Source organism: Protopterus annectens, chromosome 4.part1 (assembly GCF_019279795.1).
Source record: "Protopterus annectens isolate FY-2018-M chromosome 4.part1, PAN1.0, whole genome shotgun sequence".
Lineage (NCBI taxonomy): Eukaryota > Metazoa > Chordata > Ceratodontiformes > Protopteridae > Protopterus > Protopterus annectens.
The window spans coordinates 309347747-309367664 of NC_056734.1; the positions used below are offsets into that span (position 1 = coordinate 309347747).

Here is a 19918-nt window from a genome sequence, read left to right on the forward strand (position 1 = left end):
TGAAAGTATCCCTGAAGTTCCTAATTAAATGCATTCCCCAGTAACTGTCCCTGTTGCTAAACCCAGTACTGATTTGTATATAATGATGTCAGGTCCTCTCTCAAGACCTAATCCTAGATACATTGGAACCTGGACGTGATTGTTATTGTTTGTGTGTTTATATAATTTGCATGCATATCTGACTGTCACTTTTCATTTGCATGACAAAATTATTGTCATTTTTTATTTGTCTGACAAAATTATCAGAGGGAGGATATAGATCATAGTGTTTGTTGTACCTGTAAAGCCACTGTAGTCTGTGGGCATGTGCATATAACTACTGAGCATGTGCAACCAGAGTGCCATTTTGTGTAAGCAGCTAGAGTGAAAGCATGTATGTGTGTATCAGTCAATCAAGTTAGCTAGTTTAAGTTTTATGTTCCATTATTCCATCCTGATATGTTTGTGTGTAATAAACATCTTAAAGCACCCAAGCCTCACCTTCTTATTTGAATACACAAAACAAGCAAGAAGGAGGACATACGGACTCTGCACAGAAGGCACCCTAGCTAAAAATCGAACTGGCGATCCTCTTGCTTTGAGGTGACAATGCTAACCGTATTGTAACATTGTATATACAACTTCAATAATACACTTATATGCATGTGTTTACTTGTGTGAGTAAATCTCAATATTTTAATCGATAAACTATACCTTTGTAATAGTAACGCGTTACTTTACTTATTAACTAGTAACAGTAATATATTACTTTTTTGTAAATGTAATAAATAATAGTAATATATTACTTTCACTGAAAAGTAACTAGTAATAGTAACTTATTACTTTTATAAGTAACTAGCACAATACTGCCTAAGTGAAATAAAATGTAAATTACAACAATGAACAGTCATATTTGCAATGCATTCAAAACATCGACTGTTCGATGTTGACATTGTCAATATTTCTGCAATGTACCATGACTTCCGGTGACTGTCTACACATGTTTTGCAAGAGAGCCAAGCCCCCCTGCACCACCCAATGTGGGGGGCCCCACACCCCCCCTGCTAATTATATATTACAATTCCACAATAGCACTACAGTGAGGAAAAGGGCAAAGTTCCTGATACCCACTGTAGTGCAATCTCCAATCAAAATGTTAATCTCACAACAGTGAATGCACACTAGCGTTTGCTGTTCTGAGATTGATATATTTCAAATCACTATTATGATAACTTTGAAAAATGTCTTTCGGCAATCAGAGTTCATATAACAGCATCTGAGATTTTGATGGTAAACCATAAAGTTAAATATATGGGCAGCTTGGATCTCAGGCTTCTTTTCCATTGTTATAAAGATGATAAACCAACAGAATTCTGTTCCATATTTCTCTAGACTAATAATGCTAGATGAATGCCCATTTGAGTTGCTGCATCACATTCCTGCCTCTCTGCCCCAACCAATCAATAAATTTGCTTCCCAGGGGTAGAAGCTGAATATCTCCATATTAGATGTCAGCACTATGACCAGTTTGCTCATGACCAGGAAGCCCTATTGGCCTATCTATTCCCCAATGGTGAAAGACACGTGGTAGGTACAGGGACAGCTGAAGTCATGCAGAGCATCCTACACATCCCTCCCCCAAGCTACTCACACACTCACTATAGTTATCTGGTTAGGGAGAGTAGGCATGTCTGTTCCCATACACAGCTCCTGCTTACTGAGCTGAGCAGGAAGGTCCCTGCCCAGTGCAGCAAAAGCTAACATAACCTCAGCAGGTGAATTATATACCATTTACCACCAGATGTAATCAGTGTCAGAGGCTCATTTCTTCCAGATGGTCCCTCAGACACACATGTCCCTAGCTGGACACAGCTTACCTGGGCTATAGTCAGGGCTTCATACCATCACATCAGATTCAGAAATGTTTTAATTTTTTGAGCACTATGCAGACCAGAAAAGTTGTGTCTTAGCCTGAGATGCATTGTTTGCATTTTGGAGTATAATTTTTTAGTGATAAGGGACTGATGCATGTGAGTTATTTGCAAAAGTTGGTGTCTTATATCATGTATGACTGCATTTATGTCGGTATAGTGGGATCAATGTGCAAGACTGCTGTGAACTTTAATGGATGTTTCTGATTTCCACAGTCTTTTCCCACTATAGAGCTAGTCATATGGGAGTGTGGGATGTAGGGGGTATACTTCCCTAAACACTTATTATGATGTCATGGATGACTTTTCAAGGAACTGCTTTTTCAATTAAAGCTGGGGTTGCTTAAAGTAGTATGCATCAATTACTTTTCCCTTAGCTGTATTTTCAGGGTTTTCTTGCACTTTATATACTTGTATTTTTAAAGTTTTTGGTTTTCTCATGGACATTATTTATGAGCATACTCTTAGAATCCATTTACATGGTACTAAGAAGAATTTCATCCTTTTTATTATTGTCTGTCTTGAGCATATTGACATTCTGTATTTGTGACATTTATTTGTTAAAACACATTCCTGCATGATGGTCTTCAGTTGCACACATTCTGTAACCCTGCCTTGTTCCATGACTTTAGCCATAGTGGATGTAGTTGTTGTGGTACCTTGTTGTTCATTTGTTACTACTCACTATCTTGGATAACATGATATGCAACTACATCACCCACTGGATTCCTTTTTTATTATTATATTATAGTAGCAGTATTTTAAAGCATTTAAGCTTTACCGTTTCTTTATTCTCAGGTTCATTGTTTTCCTTGCATACTTTTATGCCTTCATGTCATTAAATGTAAATGTGAGGGTATACTCACATGGCACGCATTTATCACTTTCCAATTATCAGATCTCATTCTATTAAAAACCTGCCTTTTATGTAGCAGTCTCCTGTATAACACACAAGTATGTCTGATTAGTGAGTCACACAGTTGCCTAAATTTGCATTCATTGACCTCATGACTCACTTCAGTCACACATGCATCAACAGCTTCTTGCACACCTTCGTTTCGAAGTAAAATATAACTTTTTTGTAGGATGAATTGTTTTTTGGCTCACCATCGACATGGAATTTAGCTTCTCATAATTGATAAACTACTGCTTTGCTTCTCATATAGAGTGAAAGTATTAAATAAATTAGTGGCATCCTTCAAAATGATATGAAGGAACATGACATGTCCAACAGGGAATGTGTTACTGTGTAAATAATGCCCACCCAGGGTTGTTGTGAGACCTGACACTGCTAGTGGAAGGGCATTATTTACACAGTAGCACCCATCCTGGAGGGCATTATTGTGCTTAGAGAATGAGCTGTCTGTAAAATTGTTGTGCTTTAGTCATTTACTTGCTTACTCACATGGGAGGGTGGCCTAATGGTTAAGGTGTTTGCCTTGCAAACACAAAGTGCAGAGTTTGAGTCTCACAAGGGATAATTGGCTAGGCTTAAAATGGTTCGCAAGGGCAGTTAGCTTAGTACTAATCTATGAACTTATTTGTTTATTACTATAATTTTGATGTAAAATAGTTCCTCTGCTGTTTTATATGTGCTATAGTGTATGTAAATAGTGTTGGAGGAAGCAGGTTACATCCAAAATAAAACCTGTTAAAAATATCCATATATTTACTTATGTTTTGGTCCCTTACTCATAAAATGTGTGATTTGCTTCCAGTTATTGGGGACTTAAGTCACTAAATAATGACATACTTTTGAATTTCAGAATTTATTTGCCTCAGAATATTCATGCTACTACAAATCCTGTTATCTAAGCAACTTTCTAAATTTGTAAGAACAGAACTTAAAATATGTTCCTATTTTTGAGCCTCTGTTCCCATTTATTTTAGATATCATCTAAATATTTTGAGCTAAGAGGTAGAGAGGTATGCCAACCTCTTTATTGTTGTTACCAGTGGTCTCTCAATCTCACTCCCTCTCACAAACACCCATACTCTTGCACTTAAAGCATGCTCACAAAAACCCTATCATTACAAAAACTTTACCAATATTTAAAATATGTCCCTATTTTGAGCATTTGTTCCCCCCTTACTTTAGGCTTTTTGACCGTATCATGCATCTCGACCTCTTAGTGTAAGAAATCTAGAGAAAGACTGACATAATGGGAGGAGAAAGTTCCATAAAATAGGGACAGATTTTAAATACTACTCCTATTAACTTAGGTATTTGCTAAAATAACAGGGTTTGTGTTGACATGCATTTTATGAAGGATTTGAAGTCTGAAACTCGAATGTATGCCATTATTTTATGACTTCAATCTACAGATCATTCCAGTGTTGTGCCAGAAAACCACAAGCTTTATGAGGAATACACCAAAAATATCAGGTAAAAATCTGGACAGTTGAGGGGTATGGGCCATCTTGATCTAAGAGATTGAGAGGTATGCAAACCTCAAATGCAGCTGCCATGGCTGACTTGGTCTCACTCTTCACACGCACACTCTCCCTCACACACAATTCCTCTTTCATGCACGCAAGCACACATGCAGAAACATACACAGAAATACAGACACACACACACACACACACACACACACACACACACACACACACATGCACACGCGCGCACACACACATACACACTTTTTTATATTTTACTTATATTTGCACTCATTAAGCAAAAGCGCTGCTTAGCGAATATAAAATAACGGCTCAGTCAATCTTGCTCTCAATCTAATACATGCATACACTCACTTACACATTCACAAACACACATACACACTTTTTAAAATTTTTATTCTTTTTTTTTCTTTTCTTTATTTTACACTCACTAAACAGCAAATGTGCTTTTTAGCGAGTGTAAAATAATGGCGGCTGTTAACTTTCTTTCAGTCCGAGCTTCACTTCAGCTTAATATGCTGCTGTGCCTACAGAAGAATTTATTTGATTCTAAATGATTTACTATTAGAAGGCTTAATTGATTTAGAGATGTATATGTATTTATCCAAAGATAAACCTAAGGTCCCTTCTATTATTGGTATCCCTGAGGTAAATAAAACCTCATTAGATCCACTTTTGAAGGCTATTGTTTCAGACAAATTACTGCCTCTTTGGCTAAATATTTGGATTTCAAGCTTACAAAGCTACCAAAGTTTGGTATCATAGGTTCATATGTAGGTACTAGGCTATTGGCCCTAGCCAACAAGTTCCATGGCTTATGCCACCCAAAAAAGTTATTTTCCTGTGCCATTGTTCTTTAACCATGTTTCACAAACAATAACAACATCAATCTTGTGAGAATGTAGCAAATTTTCCAATAACAAAACTTTATTATTAATGGTCCTAGAATTAACAACCATCAGAGATGCATCAAATGTTGCTATCTGTGAACTGTTAAGTTTTTAACCTGGCAAAAATCCTGCATAGTGTTTGTCAAATATTGTTAAAATATCTGCTGCAAAAATTCTCTTTCCTGATCCTGACAAATGCATGCTATCCTGTCTGAACAAGTGTGTCCAAAACTAGGCTTTACCCAAAAAATATTTTCATCCACAGTGACCTGACTATCCTTTCTATATGTGATTTGTGAAAAATATGTCCTAACACCAGTACAAGCTATACTATCTAAGAGGGCTGTCAGTTTCCTACTAACAGCCAGAGAATCCTTGTGGATGACATGATTTGTAAATGGATCTATACTTCCTTACATTAAGGCATTCCAAGGCTTGTCTCACATCTTCTATTTTTGATCCTGGCAAACATAACAGTATTCGATGTTCATTATCTTCTAGGCAAATATAAGTATCAGTTCCTCTAATAATTGAATCTCCAATTACAAGAATATCTTTGCTAGCCGGCTCTGAAGAATCTTCAGCTTCTAATACAGTAATATCAGCTGTATAAAGTGTTACAAATGATTGCTCTTCATCACCATTAGTTTTATTAATCCCCTGTTTTCATTGTGTATTAAATTCTTATCCACCTGGTGTTGTAAATCGACAACTTGAACCATGTAGTCAACATGTCTGTTTCTCTTCTTTTTTCTTACAGTAATGTTCTTTAATACTTTCTTGTTCAGTTTTGATTTTTCCTATTCACCTAACCGTTGTCTCTTTTTTCCTACCTTCTCTGTTGGAAAAATGATGCCCTTTTCTGTAGACTGAAGGTTTTCTGATAATAAAATATCATTATTCCCTGTAACCAGTGTGTTATATACCAAAGCAGAATAATTTTTACTATGTATTCTCTTTCCTTCACAGTCATTAATCAGTTTCTTTTTCTTCCCTGTTATTTGCTGTGAACTTCTTCCACCTAATTTCGGTAAAACCATGTATCGGTATCCGACAAGCATCTCTGATATATGACCATCAGATACTAGATATGACACTTCTTGAATATTCTTTAAATAAACTGTATTTATCTTAACACTTGCACTTGCGCATTACATTTTGGAGCCTCAAGTCTTCACGCAACCTTTTCAAACATAGAGAACAATAAAGTGCACCACCTACAAGTTGCACATTACTCACAGATAACTATTTTGAATCTTGCACCATTCTTTCTCTGTGGGTAGCTCATAGTGCCACTGCTGTCATCAGCTGGTTCTCTGAGCATGCTCATCATAGACGTAGCAGGTCCACCAAGCAACAGCCTTTAAAGTAGATTAAAAACTGAATGGTGGTCACCATAAAATCTCATTCATTTTTATGATGTTTTCAGTTTTGACTTGATTATATCACGCATAAACTAACCTCCAAGCAACCACTTCCATTCTTATACTCCTGATATCACCTCTCTTTTCTTTACAGAGACAGCTTTCTTCCTTTTATCTTCTCAAGGTCATCAAACCCTGAATATAAACATTCTTATTATGTATTGTATTTAGAGGCAATTATCTTCCATCATATCTGATTAATTAATTGCTGTCCAACTCTACAGAACTGATGCCATAAACAAATCAGTTTAAGCAAAAACTGTATATTACATTATGCATGACATTATAATTTCATCTGTATCAGTTTCCTTTGCAAGTTTCGCAATTTCCTATATTTAAGCATTCTGTATGTATGTATATATGTATGTAAAGTAATGCTACATCAGTATTTTCAATAAATAAAACAAAGCAGTGTAAGAAACTTCTCTGTGTGGAAGATTTTCAATCCATATATATCTAGTTAATCACTGTATATTAATGAGATCAGATAATGGTAGTAGAAGTAGCAGACATAAATTCATCCTAAGTCAAAAAAATAATAAAACGTATATAATCTGAAATATTATACAGAATTACTAAGTATTCAAAAGTTATACATGCAGGGTAGACAATCTGTTTCCAGTCGAAAATCCTTTATAAAGTACACAGACTGCAATCTGTCAGCTTTCACTGCTATGTTTTTTTTTTATTTTCTTCAAAAAATCCATTGAATCTGTTATGTATGATTTATTCTTTTCTGCTAAAGGTTTCAGTAAGTAATCAAGGGAAATGGCAGTGGCTTCAGTAGGGGAACCTCCACTTGCTACTACCGGTCTCTAAGGTGGGTCTTCTCTGTTCTTGTGTTGCTTTGGTATTGCAAAAAAGTAAGGTAGACGTGGGCATGGGTTCCATAAATAATTATAAAGATTTTCAGTAATAAGTTTTTCTTCTCAAAATGGGGTGAGATTAGTGTTCCATAAATCATATGCTCTTTTTATGTCATCCATGGTAAATAACTGATAACATCTGTTATCCTCTAGCATATTCTTTATCTCTTGATTGTAGCTAGTGTTATCAGTCACAAGTATACCTCTGCCCTTGTCTGCCTTAATTATATACCTGAATTTATCATTGCCTAGCTTGATCAATTTTCAATGAATAGAGAACTTGCACTGGATGTCCCTATTATTGCTAGGGAGTAGACTGGAATAGTTTCCTCTACCTTCATAGTAATAACTTTATCATAACCATCATTCCATTATTAGAACCCCCACATTATTACTTACTTATTAAATAGCACAGTGAGGATTATTTGTTTGTTGTAAATATAGAAACACTGAAATAATCTCAGACTTGTAACAAAAAGTATTATGAAGTGTTCATTTCTAAGAGAAATTATGTAGCAGTTCTAAACAGCTATTAAAATAACAGATGATACCTTCAGGATCTAGCTTTGCTTGAAATTATATTTGTTGGTCAAATTGAAATACTAGCCATTTAAAGTTTTGCTCATAATTAAATTCTAGTCCATCTTAAACCTCTTTTTAACCTTATCCTCCATTGTTACAAAATTATGCTGCATGTATCACTGATGACCAAGGTGCTGATTCCAAATGACTTGGGCTCAGTGTGAGTGACCATCTACATTGAGCGAAACCAGGTGTTCTAGAATTTGGCTGCTGGTGTAAGCCTGTTTATAAACAGGCCTTACACCAAAGTAAGTCACGTACACTGACAGCAGGTCTTTCAGAATCAGAAAAGCCTTAAACAGAGAGCAACTCTTTTGGAATCTGGCCCCAAGATTTTCTCTTATTTCACATCTCAACAACTTGCTTTTGAACTGGCAACTTGAGAAGCTGCTATTTGTAAAATGATTGCATCTTGCACTTCGATTAATTTGATTCCTTAACTATCTATCACTATAAATACATGCCATAAATCCAACTTCATTTTTTTCCATAAATTTCTGGAAAGCTCCTTAAATTTCAATTGGAGGATTTTTTATGATTCCCCAGAATGCTGCTGTTGTGGCTGGCTTTCCTCAGACCTGCCATCTCTACACATTTCTTGTTTCCCCACCAGTTGAATTCAGTTTACATTTGTACTCATTTCTTCCTATGACATTATCTCCACCTCAATGTCAATTACCATCAGATGTGTTCAATATTTTTTAATCATTGGAGTTATAACTGTAATTAATCTCCCATCACTGAGCAATAAGGAAAGAAATGCAACTTTGTCTGGTACCATAAGATTTCTCCTTTAGTGCTTCTGAAGTAGAATTTGACTTCATCTATCACAATGTAATCTTTAAAGTTCTATGCATTTCAAAACATTTTATCATGTCAGGTTTTAATAATGTAAGCCAAAGGAAAAGGGGCACTTCATTCTAATTTGTAAGTATTGGCTGCACATTTTAACATAAAAGTCCAACCTATCAGGCACCTGCACTTGAATCTAGAATGTCTTCCCTACTTATTCAATTTGTATATGCCTGTACTAGAACTTATTCATACAACAAAGATTTCCCAGAATGAACATTCAATAATATATTCTAGCATTTGTTTTTTATATATCACTGTCCTGGCCCTTCTCCATTTCCTGCCAACAATCTGGCTGGTAAGTGCAAGTCCACTTATTTATTACTTACGTGGACATGATACAGTTGAGGCATGACAATTTTCTAAGCAGCCATCATAGGATTTTATTTATGCCCTATAGTTACGCTGGGATATATTTGCAAAGCTCTACATGCTTCTAAAGCAGACACTTCTATACATCTCTGGTCTGTACCAGAGGATTAGAAGTGGGGTGTGCAGAGCATGTAGCATCAGCCATCCCCACTAAGAGTGGTGATCAGACTCTGCTTCATAGTTCCTCTCCCTGCTCTGCTAGTTCTATCAGTTCCAGGTCTACTTATTAATCCCAGGCTATCTGCTGTCATAGTCAGGGCTTCATCACTTTTGACCATGGAGATGGCTAGGTCTGTATCTGGCCTACAGTCTGCAGAATACTTTCTTCTGTTTTAATAAGAACATTTCAAAGACTGTTTTATGCAGTTATGGTATAATATTATTGGTGCTCAGGTGAAATAATGATTTAAACCAATATATAGTTTTGAGAAATAAGACAGACGAAGACACAAAGTCAAGACTCCAGAAAAATTAAATCATAACAAATGCAAATTCACTGTTTTTCTTTCTTAGGTACCAATTCAACAAATTTCAACATTTCCAGTATACAGTTATCTTCAGTAACAAAAACAACAACAACAACAACAACAACATTATGTAAGCCTTTATCTATTGTTTAATATACAATATTGCTGTGTTGTAGTTTTAGTGTTGGCCTTTGCTTACAGTATTAATAGACAACAGAGAAGAACCAAGCATGTTTTATATTTTAGTGCAACATGGCATGATCTGTTGTCACTGTTGTGAAAGAAAAAAAATCTGAGCAAAAAACTGACTTTGGAATTAAACTGATAAATGCACATATTGCTATTTGTGAAAAAAAAAAAAAACTTTACATACGTTAAAGCCCTTTACAATTTATTTCCTGCAATGACTTTAGAATTTTGTTCAGACTGATTAGCCTGATTGATTGTCATTGATATTCTAGACAATCATACTTACAGGATTTTCATTTATATTACTCAACCACACCTATCATTAGCTACATTGTTAAAAATGGAATTATAAAACTCACATAATCATTGCTTTGTTCGGTACAGAATTTGTTTTATTCTGTATAGAATTCTTGGGACATTAGCAAACATGTACAACACTTATAAATTGAATAAAATATATCTAGATGGCTGTCACTGTTGAAGTGGCACCCCAACCCTGTGTGCAAAAATTGGAAAAGGGGTTGCAGATAAATAGATATATCACTTTCAGAATATTCTGGAAATACATCATTTTGTTTTATTTCAACAAGATCAATGTTTATTATGTAATGTGACATATCCTAATTCCTGAAACCAGACAGTACTGTAGATAAATAAATTAATCCTGCATTTTTATTCACCATGACATCCATACTGTAAATGGTAATTTTAATCTACACTGGAAATAATGACTCAATTTTTTTGCCTACCGTGATAACTGGCATGGAACTACTAACTACATTTAATGCAAATCAACTCTTATTCTTCCCTAAATTTGCTAAAATATATTATATGCTCAGCAAAACTTTTATATATATTTTCTCTCCTATAATATATATTCATATATAGATAGATAAATAAAGCTATAGATTTATAGATATATAGATATGTGTTTGTATATACACAATACATACATGTATGTATACACACACACACACACACACACACACACACACACACACACACACACACATACAGATGTGTGTGTGTGTGTGTGTGTGTGTGTGTGTGTGTGTGTGTGTGTGTGTGTGTGTGTGTATACATATACATGTACATCATATTGTTGACATATTTTACTTTGGATGCATATGAAGGATATATTGTATAATTAAACAAATTTCTAAGATTCAAATATTTTTTCATTATTTTTCGTCCTATCCTGTCATCAGACAGAGACCTACTAATTACACAATTGTGCCTTGATTGTCATCAAAGAAAAAAAGTTTCTGTAACAAACCCCACCGTGGTGATCACATTGTAGGCTCAGGCTTTTCACTTACTTACTCCCCACCGCCCCAGAAACATGTTAACAGTTACGGTGAATGTAAGATACAACGGTATGTTATCATTACCCCTCCCCTTATACTGTCATCACGTATAGGTGATCACCATGCCAGCAGTCTCTTCTGACTTGCCAAAAAATTATCCTCACAGAGAAGTACCCCTCACTGTTCCTCCAGAAACTGCAGCAAAAATCAGCCATTCATTATTTATCCATTAATTCTTCATGCTTAAGTTTGTCTTTTCGCTATACCTAGCTCACCAGCTATGTGGGCAAGTATCACACCCCTGGCCACAGACTGACCTTATATAAAATTCACTGTTCACTGAGTAGTTCAACAAAGTGAGCAATTCAGTTACTGGTGTTAGCAGATTAGTGGTTGTTTATCTCATATCACTCAGCAATTTTAAGATTTTATAGCATTCTGTATAACAGAAAGTATTCACTGTCATTTTAATCTAACTATATTCATGAGTATATTCTTTCTGCAGATTTTCTTTGAGTGCTGTTATTAGTAGCACCTTAAAAGAGGTCACTAAATTTACAACTCAATTTATAAATAGCTAATAACCAAAAGGCATATACTGGCTGCTAAAGGAGTGCAGGAATCTTTCCGAGTTGTGCAGCATGTTGAACTCACAACACAAAGTTTCACTGTAAGCGGGTGCTTTGTAAATAATCTTGTTTAAATCAACTAATTAATTTATTTGTGTTTGTTTACCAAAAAAGTCTGACTGTGTTGAATTGTCCATTTTTGGTGGAGGTCCAAGGAAAAAGGCTCCAAGAAGTAATAGATGCATAACATAACGAAGTTTAGATAAACTCTGTGGAAAGAACACTGTTGTTTCGTTGTCTTATGGTGAAGGGAATTATGTTCTGTTGTTAAAAGGAGTTTCCATATGAGTTATTGGATGTTTGAGATTCTGTTTGGTGTCGATCCACTGAGTGAAAGTTCCTTTTGGGCTTCTACCATCTTATTATATTACTGATGGCAGAGGTGTTTGATGGACTGTGGACTATGTATTATGTTATGTGGCATTATGGACTGTGTATATTATAGCTGGCTTGGTAGTTCAAGTCAATTCAGGTTCTGCAAAGGAATACAGTATTAGGTTTGATTTGAGAGGTTGAATGCAAATATGCTTATTTTATGATAACACTGTTCAGGCACGGTCATTAGTGTAGTACGAAGATTCATGAACATTGTAGATGTATAAATCAGGCATAGAAATAAAAGGAATCTTATAGTTAATGCTGTGGTCAGTCAGATGTGGTCGATCTTTGTAAATTAGCCTAAATGTATGGTGTCTCTTTGGGTGGAGGCAACGACATTGATGTGCTGGTCAAACGTACGTTTTTCATCTGTGATGGCACTCAGTAACTTGGAAAGGGTGCTATGTTCTATTCTGGTGCTATCCACTATATTTAGTGCAATGCTAAATGGTGGGAGGTTACTGGAGTTAGTGTGATTGATTTTATTTTGTGTCATTCAGGAGTAGTTGGGATCGTACTAGACAGGTCTCAAGAGAAGAGAAGGAGACTTGAATGATTGTTTGCAGTTGGCATAATGTTAGGGTTGACCAAAGAAAAGAGTTAAGTCATTAACATGTTGCATGACTGTTACGTTTGCTTGCATTGTGCATGTCATTTATGGAAATATTAAATAAGGGGGGTCCTAGTATTACCCCATGTGGCAGTCCTGTTTACACTGACATGTGAGTAAAGTAATGGTCCTGTATTTTAACAGACTGCATTAGACAACCATTCATGTGTGAGGTGTCTTAGTCTTGGTTGCAAGAGCTTCTGAAGGAGAAGGGGAGGTAGTTATCAAATGCCTGTGAGAGGTCCAGAAATAGGGTGAATAGAGTGGAGACAGGATTACTCATATTTCTTTTTCATTGCTGTGAAGGGGATGGAACCCTTATTGGGAAGGAGAAAGTTAGTATTTGTCTAGCATAAAATCCTAAATGCATTGATGGTTACATCGTTCTAGTACTTCAAGGAGTCAATGGAGTATTGCAGTTAATTGATAGTTTGAAATTTAATTAAAGATACTTCCTTATGTATTGGTATAATGTGAGAGGTTTTCCATATAGTTAGACTGTCTGAGTCTTATAAGGATTGTTGGTTAATACAGACACTGAATCGTTTATTCTATCTGCTCTTAATTTAAGATATTCTGGGAGAACATTAACTACTGCTAATATAGTTGGCTTTAGTTTATGAAAATATTTTTTGATGTAATTGGGAATGGTTGAAAAGAGAAATTGTCTGATTAGTACTACAGTTTAACATGAAAGAGGCTATGACTGCATTATAGCTATAAAGTGCTTATTGTACTTGCAAGCTAAGGTAACATTAGTTTCAGTGGAAATATGTTTAGAGGAGGGCTTGGCTCGTGGCTTTAAGAGTCAGCTTATAGTGGGCCATTTACGCCGTCTGGGATTATTGAAGTGTATTCACTGTGCTATTGTATAACTGTTTTTTTTTTCTCTCTAAAAGTACCTGATTTTAGTGTCATTACTTAAGTGCCAGCAGTTTTAGCAATGATTTTTTTTTGCCTTTGTGCCATTTATTCCAAGCATTATGCCTAGATTTCATTAATTGTTTTGTTCTGTTTTTCCTGTTAGTCACAGTTCACTCATCACTTTAGTCGTCAATTCACCCTCTATATTACAGAACTGATTGCTAGATCTGAAGCTGCGGAATGGTGGTACTGAATATGACACATCATCATCTAGTGGGATCACTTTTAGTGGGGTCTAGTTTTAGCATTTTTCATAGTCTCAATGAGTGTGTCCTCATTTTAGTTGATAATGTTTCTTATAGAGTTGCGATGCTGGTCCTAGATAATCTTTTAAGAAGTATCTGATCACATAGATTGGATTGTGGTTGCTGAATGTATCAGACAATATTCCAGGTGTTTTACTTTTTCATGGGCAGTGGATATTATGCAGTAAAGAGTGCTAGCTTTGCTGGAGGTACTATTATATTTTGGTGAACATGTAATTACTTGAGTTAGATCAAATAGATTGATTTTTACGTGTGAGATGTTAGCAAATCAAAAGAATGTCTGACAAGACCACTGAAAAGGTTTTCCTGCTGATTATCCGGATGAGTTTTTCTTCAGTTGTCTGACTATTGTTTTATTTATAGATACATATTATGCATTCTATCTTATGTTAATTTAATTCAAGATGGGTTATTATTAGATCTTCAGAGTCAAGGGTGGGGTTTTGTACTGGTATACTGATATTCTTCATGCCTTAAGGAACATGATAGCTGCCCCTACAGAACATTTAGAATTTTGATTGTTTCTTATTATTTTATATCCTGGTTGGAGTATTTCTTCATTTTAGATAGATAATTGTATCCATTTCTCTCTGAGTATTAGTATGGGGTGCTGGGTTTGAATCCAGACATGAACACTTATTTTTGTTGCAGATGCTACATACATTTATGTTATATATCATAAGGACTGAGTGAGCTACTTTAGTAGGGTTTTGCTTGTTGTCTTTTAGTAGAGTCTGTGGATGCAGTTATTGGATGATAACTTGGATGTGCATTGTTAGTTGAGTTTGAATGGATGAGCTTTTGACTGCTTTTTGTGGTGGAAGTTCCTGCATTGGCTGTGTCATAAAATATTTTCAGTACTTGGTGTAGTATGGGTTTGGATGAATTAGATGAATAGACATGTTTTGAGTCCAGCTGAAAGACTGTCATGGTGTCCTGGTTGTTTTGGAAGAATGTGTTTTTTTAAGATTAAATAGTTGGAGCTGTAGTAGGGAGGTACAGATCTGGTTGGTATGGTGGGAAAGTGTAGTCGTGAGCTCAGTTAAGGTGCACTTTGTGACGTGTTAAAGGTTTTGTGACTAGTTGTTAGGGTTTACAGTAGGCATCACATGGGGAGAATGACTAACAGGTAGGATAGCATATTTGAAGCATATGGGGTTGATGTTTTGGCTTTGAAAATTATAGTAAGGTAGATGGATTAGTGAGATGAGGATCTGTTTGTAGAGGATTAGTGTAGTAAGGGAGTGTGTTGAGGTTGATTGCAATTAGGAATGCTATCTGCAGTTCAATATTTATGGTGAAGGCAGTGATGTTAAAGGGGCTGATAAAAAGTATGCTAACTGGAGTTGGGTTCAGTAGGAGGGACTTTGAACAGGAGGAGTTGTGGTTGGCTGGTTGAGAAGGCAAAGAAATGGTTATCTATAAAAGAAATGATATTAGGGGTGGAATGGATCAGGGTTAAGTAGGGAGTGAAAGACTGCCAAGAATAATGAGGTCAAAAGGGAATAGGCTTTAACCTATGCCAGGCAGCTGGAATGTGCTTACCCTAAACAACAATCAACTGGTAAAAAATATATCTGCCACCACCTTGTAAGATCAATTGAATCTGCAGGTATGTAACTTCAGTTTCCCATCCTGAGTAGAGCAAGTGAGAGAACAGCACTGTAATCAGAGGTTATGGTATGTAAATTAAATGCTGAAGAGCACTTTCTAAAAGCACAGTTTTATGTACTCCAACTATTTAGTAAAAACAATAAAACAGGAGTTCTTACTAATTAAAACTGGCAGTGTGTTTTTCCTCTCTTTTGTATGTTGCCTAAATAGCTTGTTTATGGACAATTTTTCTATTTCCCATTTTGTTTTGTTTCAGATTTTCTTTACAGATTCAGATTTGTTTCAGATTTTCTTTACAGTCACTAGTACTACCTATGCAAGACAATGCATGTGCAAGGTAGTAGAGGACAGCATGGGGGTTGATGGCTGTCCCTTGAGAAACAGGGAGGCAGGATATAGCTCAGTTGATGTCCTGCACTAAAATTCTTATTAGTAGTATATTTAATCAAAGGGGTAAAAAATGGGAGGCTGTTCCATCCAGTTGTGCTTAAGGACGCTCAGGAACATTTATTCAAAGGACACTGGTTACTCAGCTTTAAAGAATAAGTGGTGAGAATGTTTTTGGGGTTGTGAATGAGGCTCAAAGATGGCTACGCTTACCGACATCAAAAGGAAAACATCATGGACATTTGGTGAAATGAATCAACTAAATGATAGGAGAGGTCTGACATCAAAAAGAAGACATCACAAACTTAGAAGTAGATATGAATCAGCCAATTGAAAAATAATGGGAAAGTAACTATTGAAAAACAAGCATAGGCATTCTATATGGCTGTCTTGGCAAAAGTTTGTAGCTGTTATTGAAGCCAACTATTTATTTATTTTATTTATTTATTTTACATTTGTTGACCGGGCTAGTCTGGCTGGATACATGTCCATTTTCAGCAGAGGCAGGAACAAAGCCAATGATTTAGGTAGTAGATTTATACAGTGGTGAGTCAATCTAAGCAATAACTCTATGAGGTCCAGTGCCCATCTGCTTGAAGTATCTGACAGAATATCTGATAAAAGTCTTAAAGCTTTATTTGCCAAATGGATTGAAATTATTACATATGTTGGTCTTCTATTAGCATTTTTCCTAATTAACAGATTCACAATGGAAACAATGTAGAAAAAAAAACAGGGAAAAGTCATCAGATACTGTTCTGCCATTGTGAATGTGAATCTAAATACTGATTGCTTCTGAATAGGTCAAAACTGGAGGCCTTACAGTGAAAGCAAGCAACATTAAAATATTTCTGTTAAGTTCTAGGATTCTGTTTCTCCAAGACAGTGCCTACAGTGAAGTTTGATCCATGTTTAGAGAGGAGAAAAGCATCTCATATAACTCTTATCTGTTCTATATGGTCATCTTATTTGAAAGAGAAAACAATGTCTTCTAATAAGTTAGATCCTGTTGTAGTCTTTGATGAAAAGGTGCATCATTTAGGTGGTTTTAGACTACACATATGAGGAGCAAGGACTAGCAGAATTGCTAGTGGCCACTGGATTCAGTCAGAGTGCATGATGGCTTACTACTAAAAAGACAAATGTGGAAATAATGGTAAAGAGACAGCCCTGGAGAATGGTGTGGCATAGGAGGTATGTCAGATGGTCAGTGATGATGTCATTGTAGTCCATCTCAAGAGATAGACGAGGCCAGAACCAGAATTTACAGACAGGGGGAGGGAGGGGGAGAGAGAGAAAAAAGATAAAAGAGCAGTGTAGATGGATCCAGAGATTCTGGTGAGGTATCCAGATATGGATTTGCAGCCGTAAGTGGCAAAGGATGTTGCTAAATGTAAATAAAGAAGGAACAATAAAAGGCATTTTGTGGAAAGGAGATAGTGGATACAGGCAGGTATCTGATTCATTCAAGAAACTTTACAGGGGCAAGGCTTGGACAAATGCTAGAGATTTGTGGTCCTATTGTTTGTTTGAGCACTTTGAGTAAAGTAAGGAGTGTGGCTGCTCCTGAAATGTGACTAATGTGACTGATATACTTTGAAGAGGAGCACTGTCTCAAAACATGTAAAATTCACATACCAAGCTGCAAGACAGTGATGGTGCATTTCACCTTTGCTTTCTGGGATTCTGGGATGTCACTGAAAAAGGCAAGCAAATAATGTTTTTTTTTTTTTTTGGAAAGAAAAGGTGGCTAGAATTCAGATCAAATGTGCTTCATGATAGATGGTTAAGTCTGAAAAGTTTAAAGTCCTTATACTTAAACATTTATGTCAGTGGCTCAACAGGTAGCACATTTGCCTCTGGAGCTGGAAATCAAAAGTATGTGGGTTTTATTCCTACACCAAGAGCTTTGATTAATTTTCCCTTACTGACATTGCAGTGCAGCATAAGATGAGCCATAACTCTCAACTGTCCAGTTTTTCACAGAATGTCCAGATTTTTGCCACATATTTTTGGTCTGTTACTCATAAAATTTGTGATTTCCTGCAAATCACTGGGATAATATGAAGACTGAAGTCACTAAATAATGGTATACATTTGTTTTTCAGACTTTATATCCTTCAGAAAAAAAGCAGGATAAGACAAATCCTGTTATTCTAACAACTTTCTAAGTTTATAAGAGCAATATTTAAAACCTGTCCCTATTTTTTGGCCTTTGTCCCCTGATTCTGTTTGAATTTGTGCCGAATTTTTGCACTAAGAGGTTGACAGGTATAATGATGACACCGAACTTCTGAGTGTGTCATTCTTCAGAAGAGACTTCAAACTAAAGTCCTATCTATCTGAGCTGATGTAAAAGGTCCCTATAGTCTCATCAAAAAGAGTACAGGTCCTATGTTTAGCATATGTACATCTTCTCTTATTCATGAGAAAAACACATACATTTAACTTTATCTTTTCTTACATTCTCATTCTTTTTGCCTGAATCAAACATTTATTTCAGAATCTCATTTTCATTTGATGTTTTATATAACAGTACTTCATTTGTTTTAGCATCCCCATATATTTAAAATAATTGTCCTAAATGCAATATCCAGATTGTCAACAAAATTCTACCATCCTGATAACAACATACACAATTATCCATGTTAATTAAACTCTATGTTATGAAACATTTTTTATTTTTAATCTTGCTCATAATTTATCACCTCTTAGACATTTCAGAAATGCACAGTCTATTGACTTTTCTACTTGGCATTGAAGATACAATATTGTATTCACTGCCTTATATAACATATGCACTTTAGCTGGCAATTTATTTAAACTTAATCGCCATAAAAAAGCTTGTATTTCTAATATTTTTGAAAATCAGCTCATTCTTTGTTTGATGTCCAAGATGGCCAATGCTTTAATTTTATTTAAGCTTGTCCAAAGTTCTATAAAGAACAATTGTTGGGTTATGCTTTCATTGAATATTTCATGTCCTTTTGCATGTCATTATAACTCATTTTCCATTCACATATGATCTTCATATATTTCCTTGCTTATCACTCTTCATGGCTTTTACTTTGTTTTAAAGATTGATGTACTGAGAATACCTTTTCATATCTGACGAGTAATAAATCAGGCAAAACATTATTTTCCTATAGCTAACCACACTAATATCCAGCAGTAAATGTAAAGAAGCTAGAAGTATTATAGGGTGAAGTACATTTAGTGCATTCTGTTTCACATAAAGACTCGCATGTTCACTGAATTTGAGTTAGAACCCCAGATTACCTCAACTCTTATCAATAATGTAAATTTTTACAAAATTGCAGGAAAGGCAAAGGCATTTCTTAAGTAGCTCAATTTATCTATAATCACAAAGTTTACTAAATATGCTTTTTTTCTGTGACTTAAACAAATACCATAATTTGATGATTACTTGAATTTTTGTTTGTAATTATTCCAGCTGTCTCATAATCACTTCATATTTCCCAAAAGAAACTCCTAAAATCTTGATTTCTGATCTTGTAAAACAAAAACTAGTTTTCCTGATCAAATCACCAAAACCTTTCATTTTCTTTATTTATTTATGTGAAATCTAATATACCCTAAATATTTAATAACTCTAACAATAATTGTATTAACCTTTTAATGTCCTTTTAACTAGCATAATGTTGTCTGTGTAACTTATAATCAAAGAAATTTCTGCCATATGTTTATCCACAGTGTCCTTCCTTCATATTGTTTATTTTATTTATTTTATTTATTTTATTTTATTTTATTTTACATTTGTTAACCGGGCTAGTCTAACTGGATATATTTCCATTTTCAGCAGAGGCCTGGGGAGAAAAGCTCCACATGTA

General features: G+C 35.3%; 1 protein-coding gene across 1 annotated transcript in view; it reads left to right on the plus strand.

Moving 5' to 3' along the window:
• LOC122800843 overlaps nucleotides 1–19918 on the plus strand; it is a 1417490-nt gene that overhangs the window by 670331 nt on the left and 727241 nt on the right. The window contains exon 13 of the mRNA XM_044070157.1: nucleotides 9810–9893. Within this exon, the coding sequence (XP_043926092.1) occupies nucleotides 9810–9893 (84 nt within the window). The remainder of the gene's footprint in view (nucleotides 1–9809; nucleotides 9894–19918) is intronic.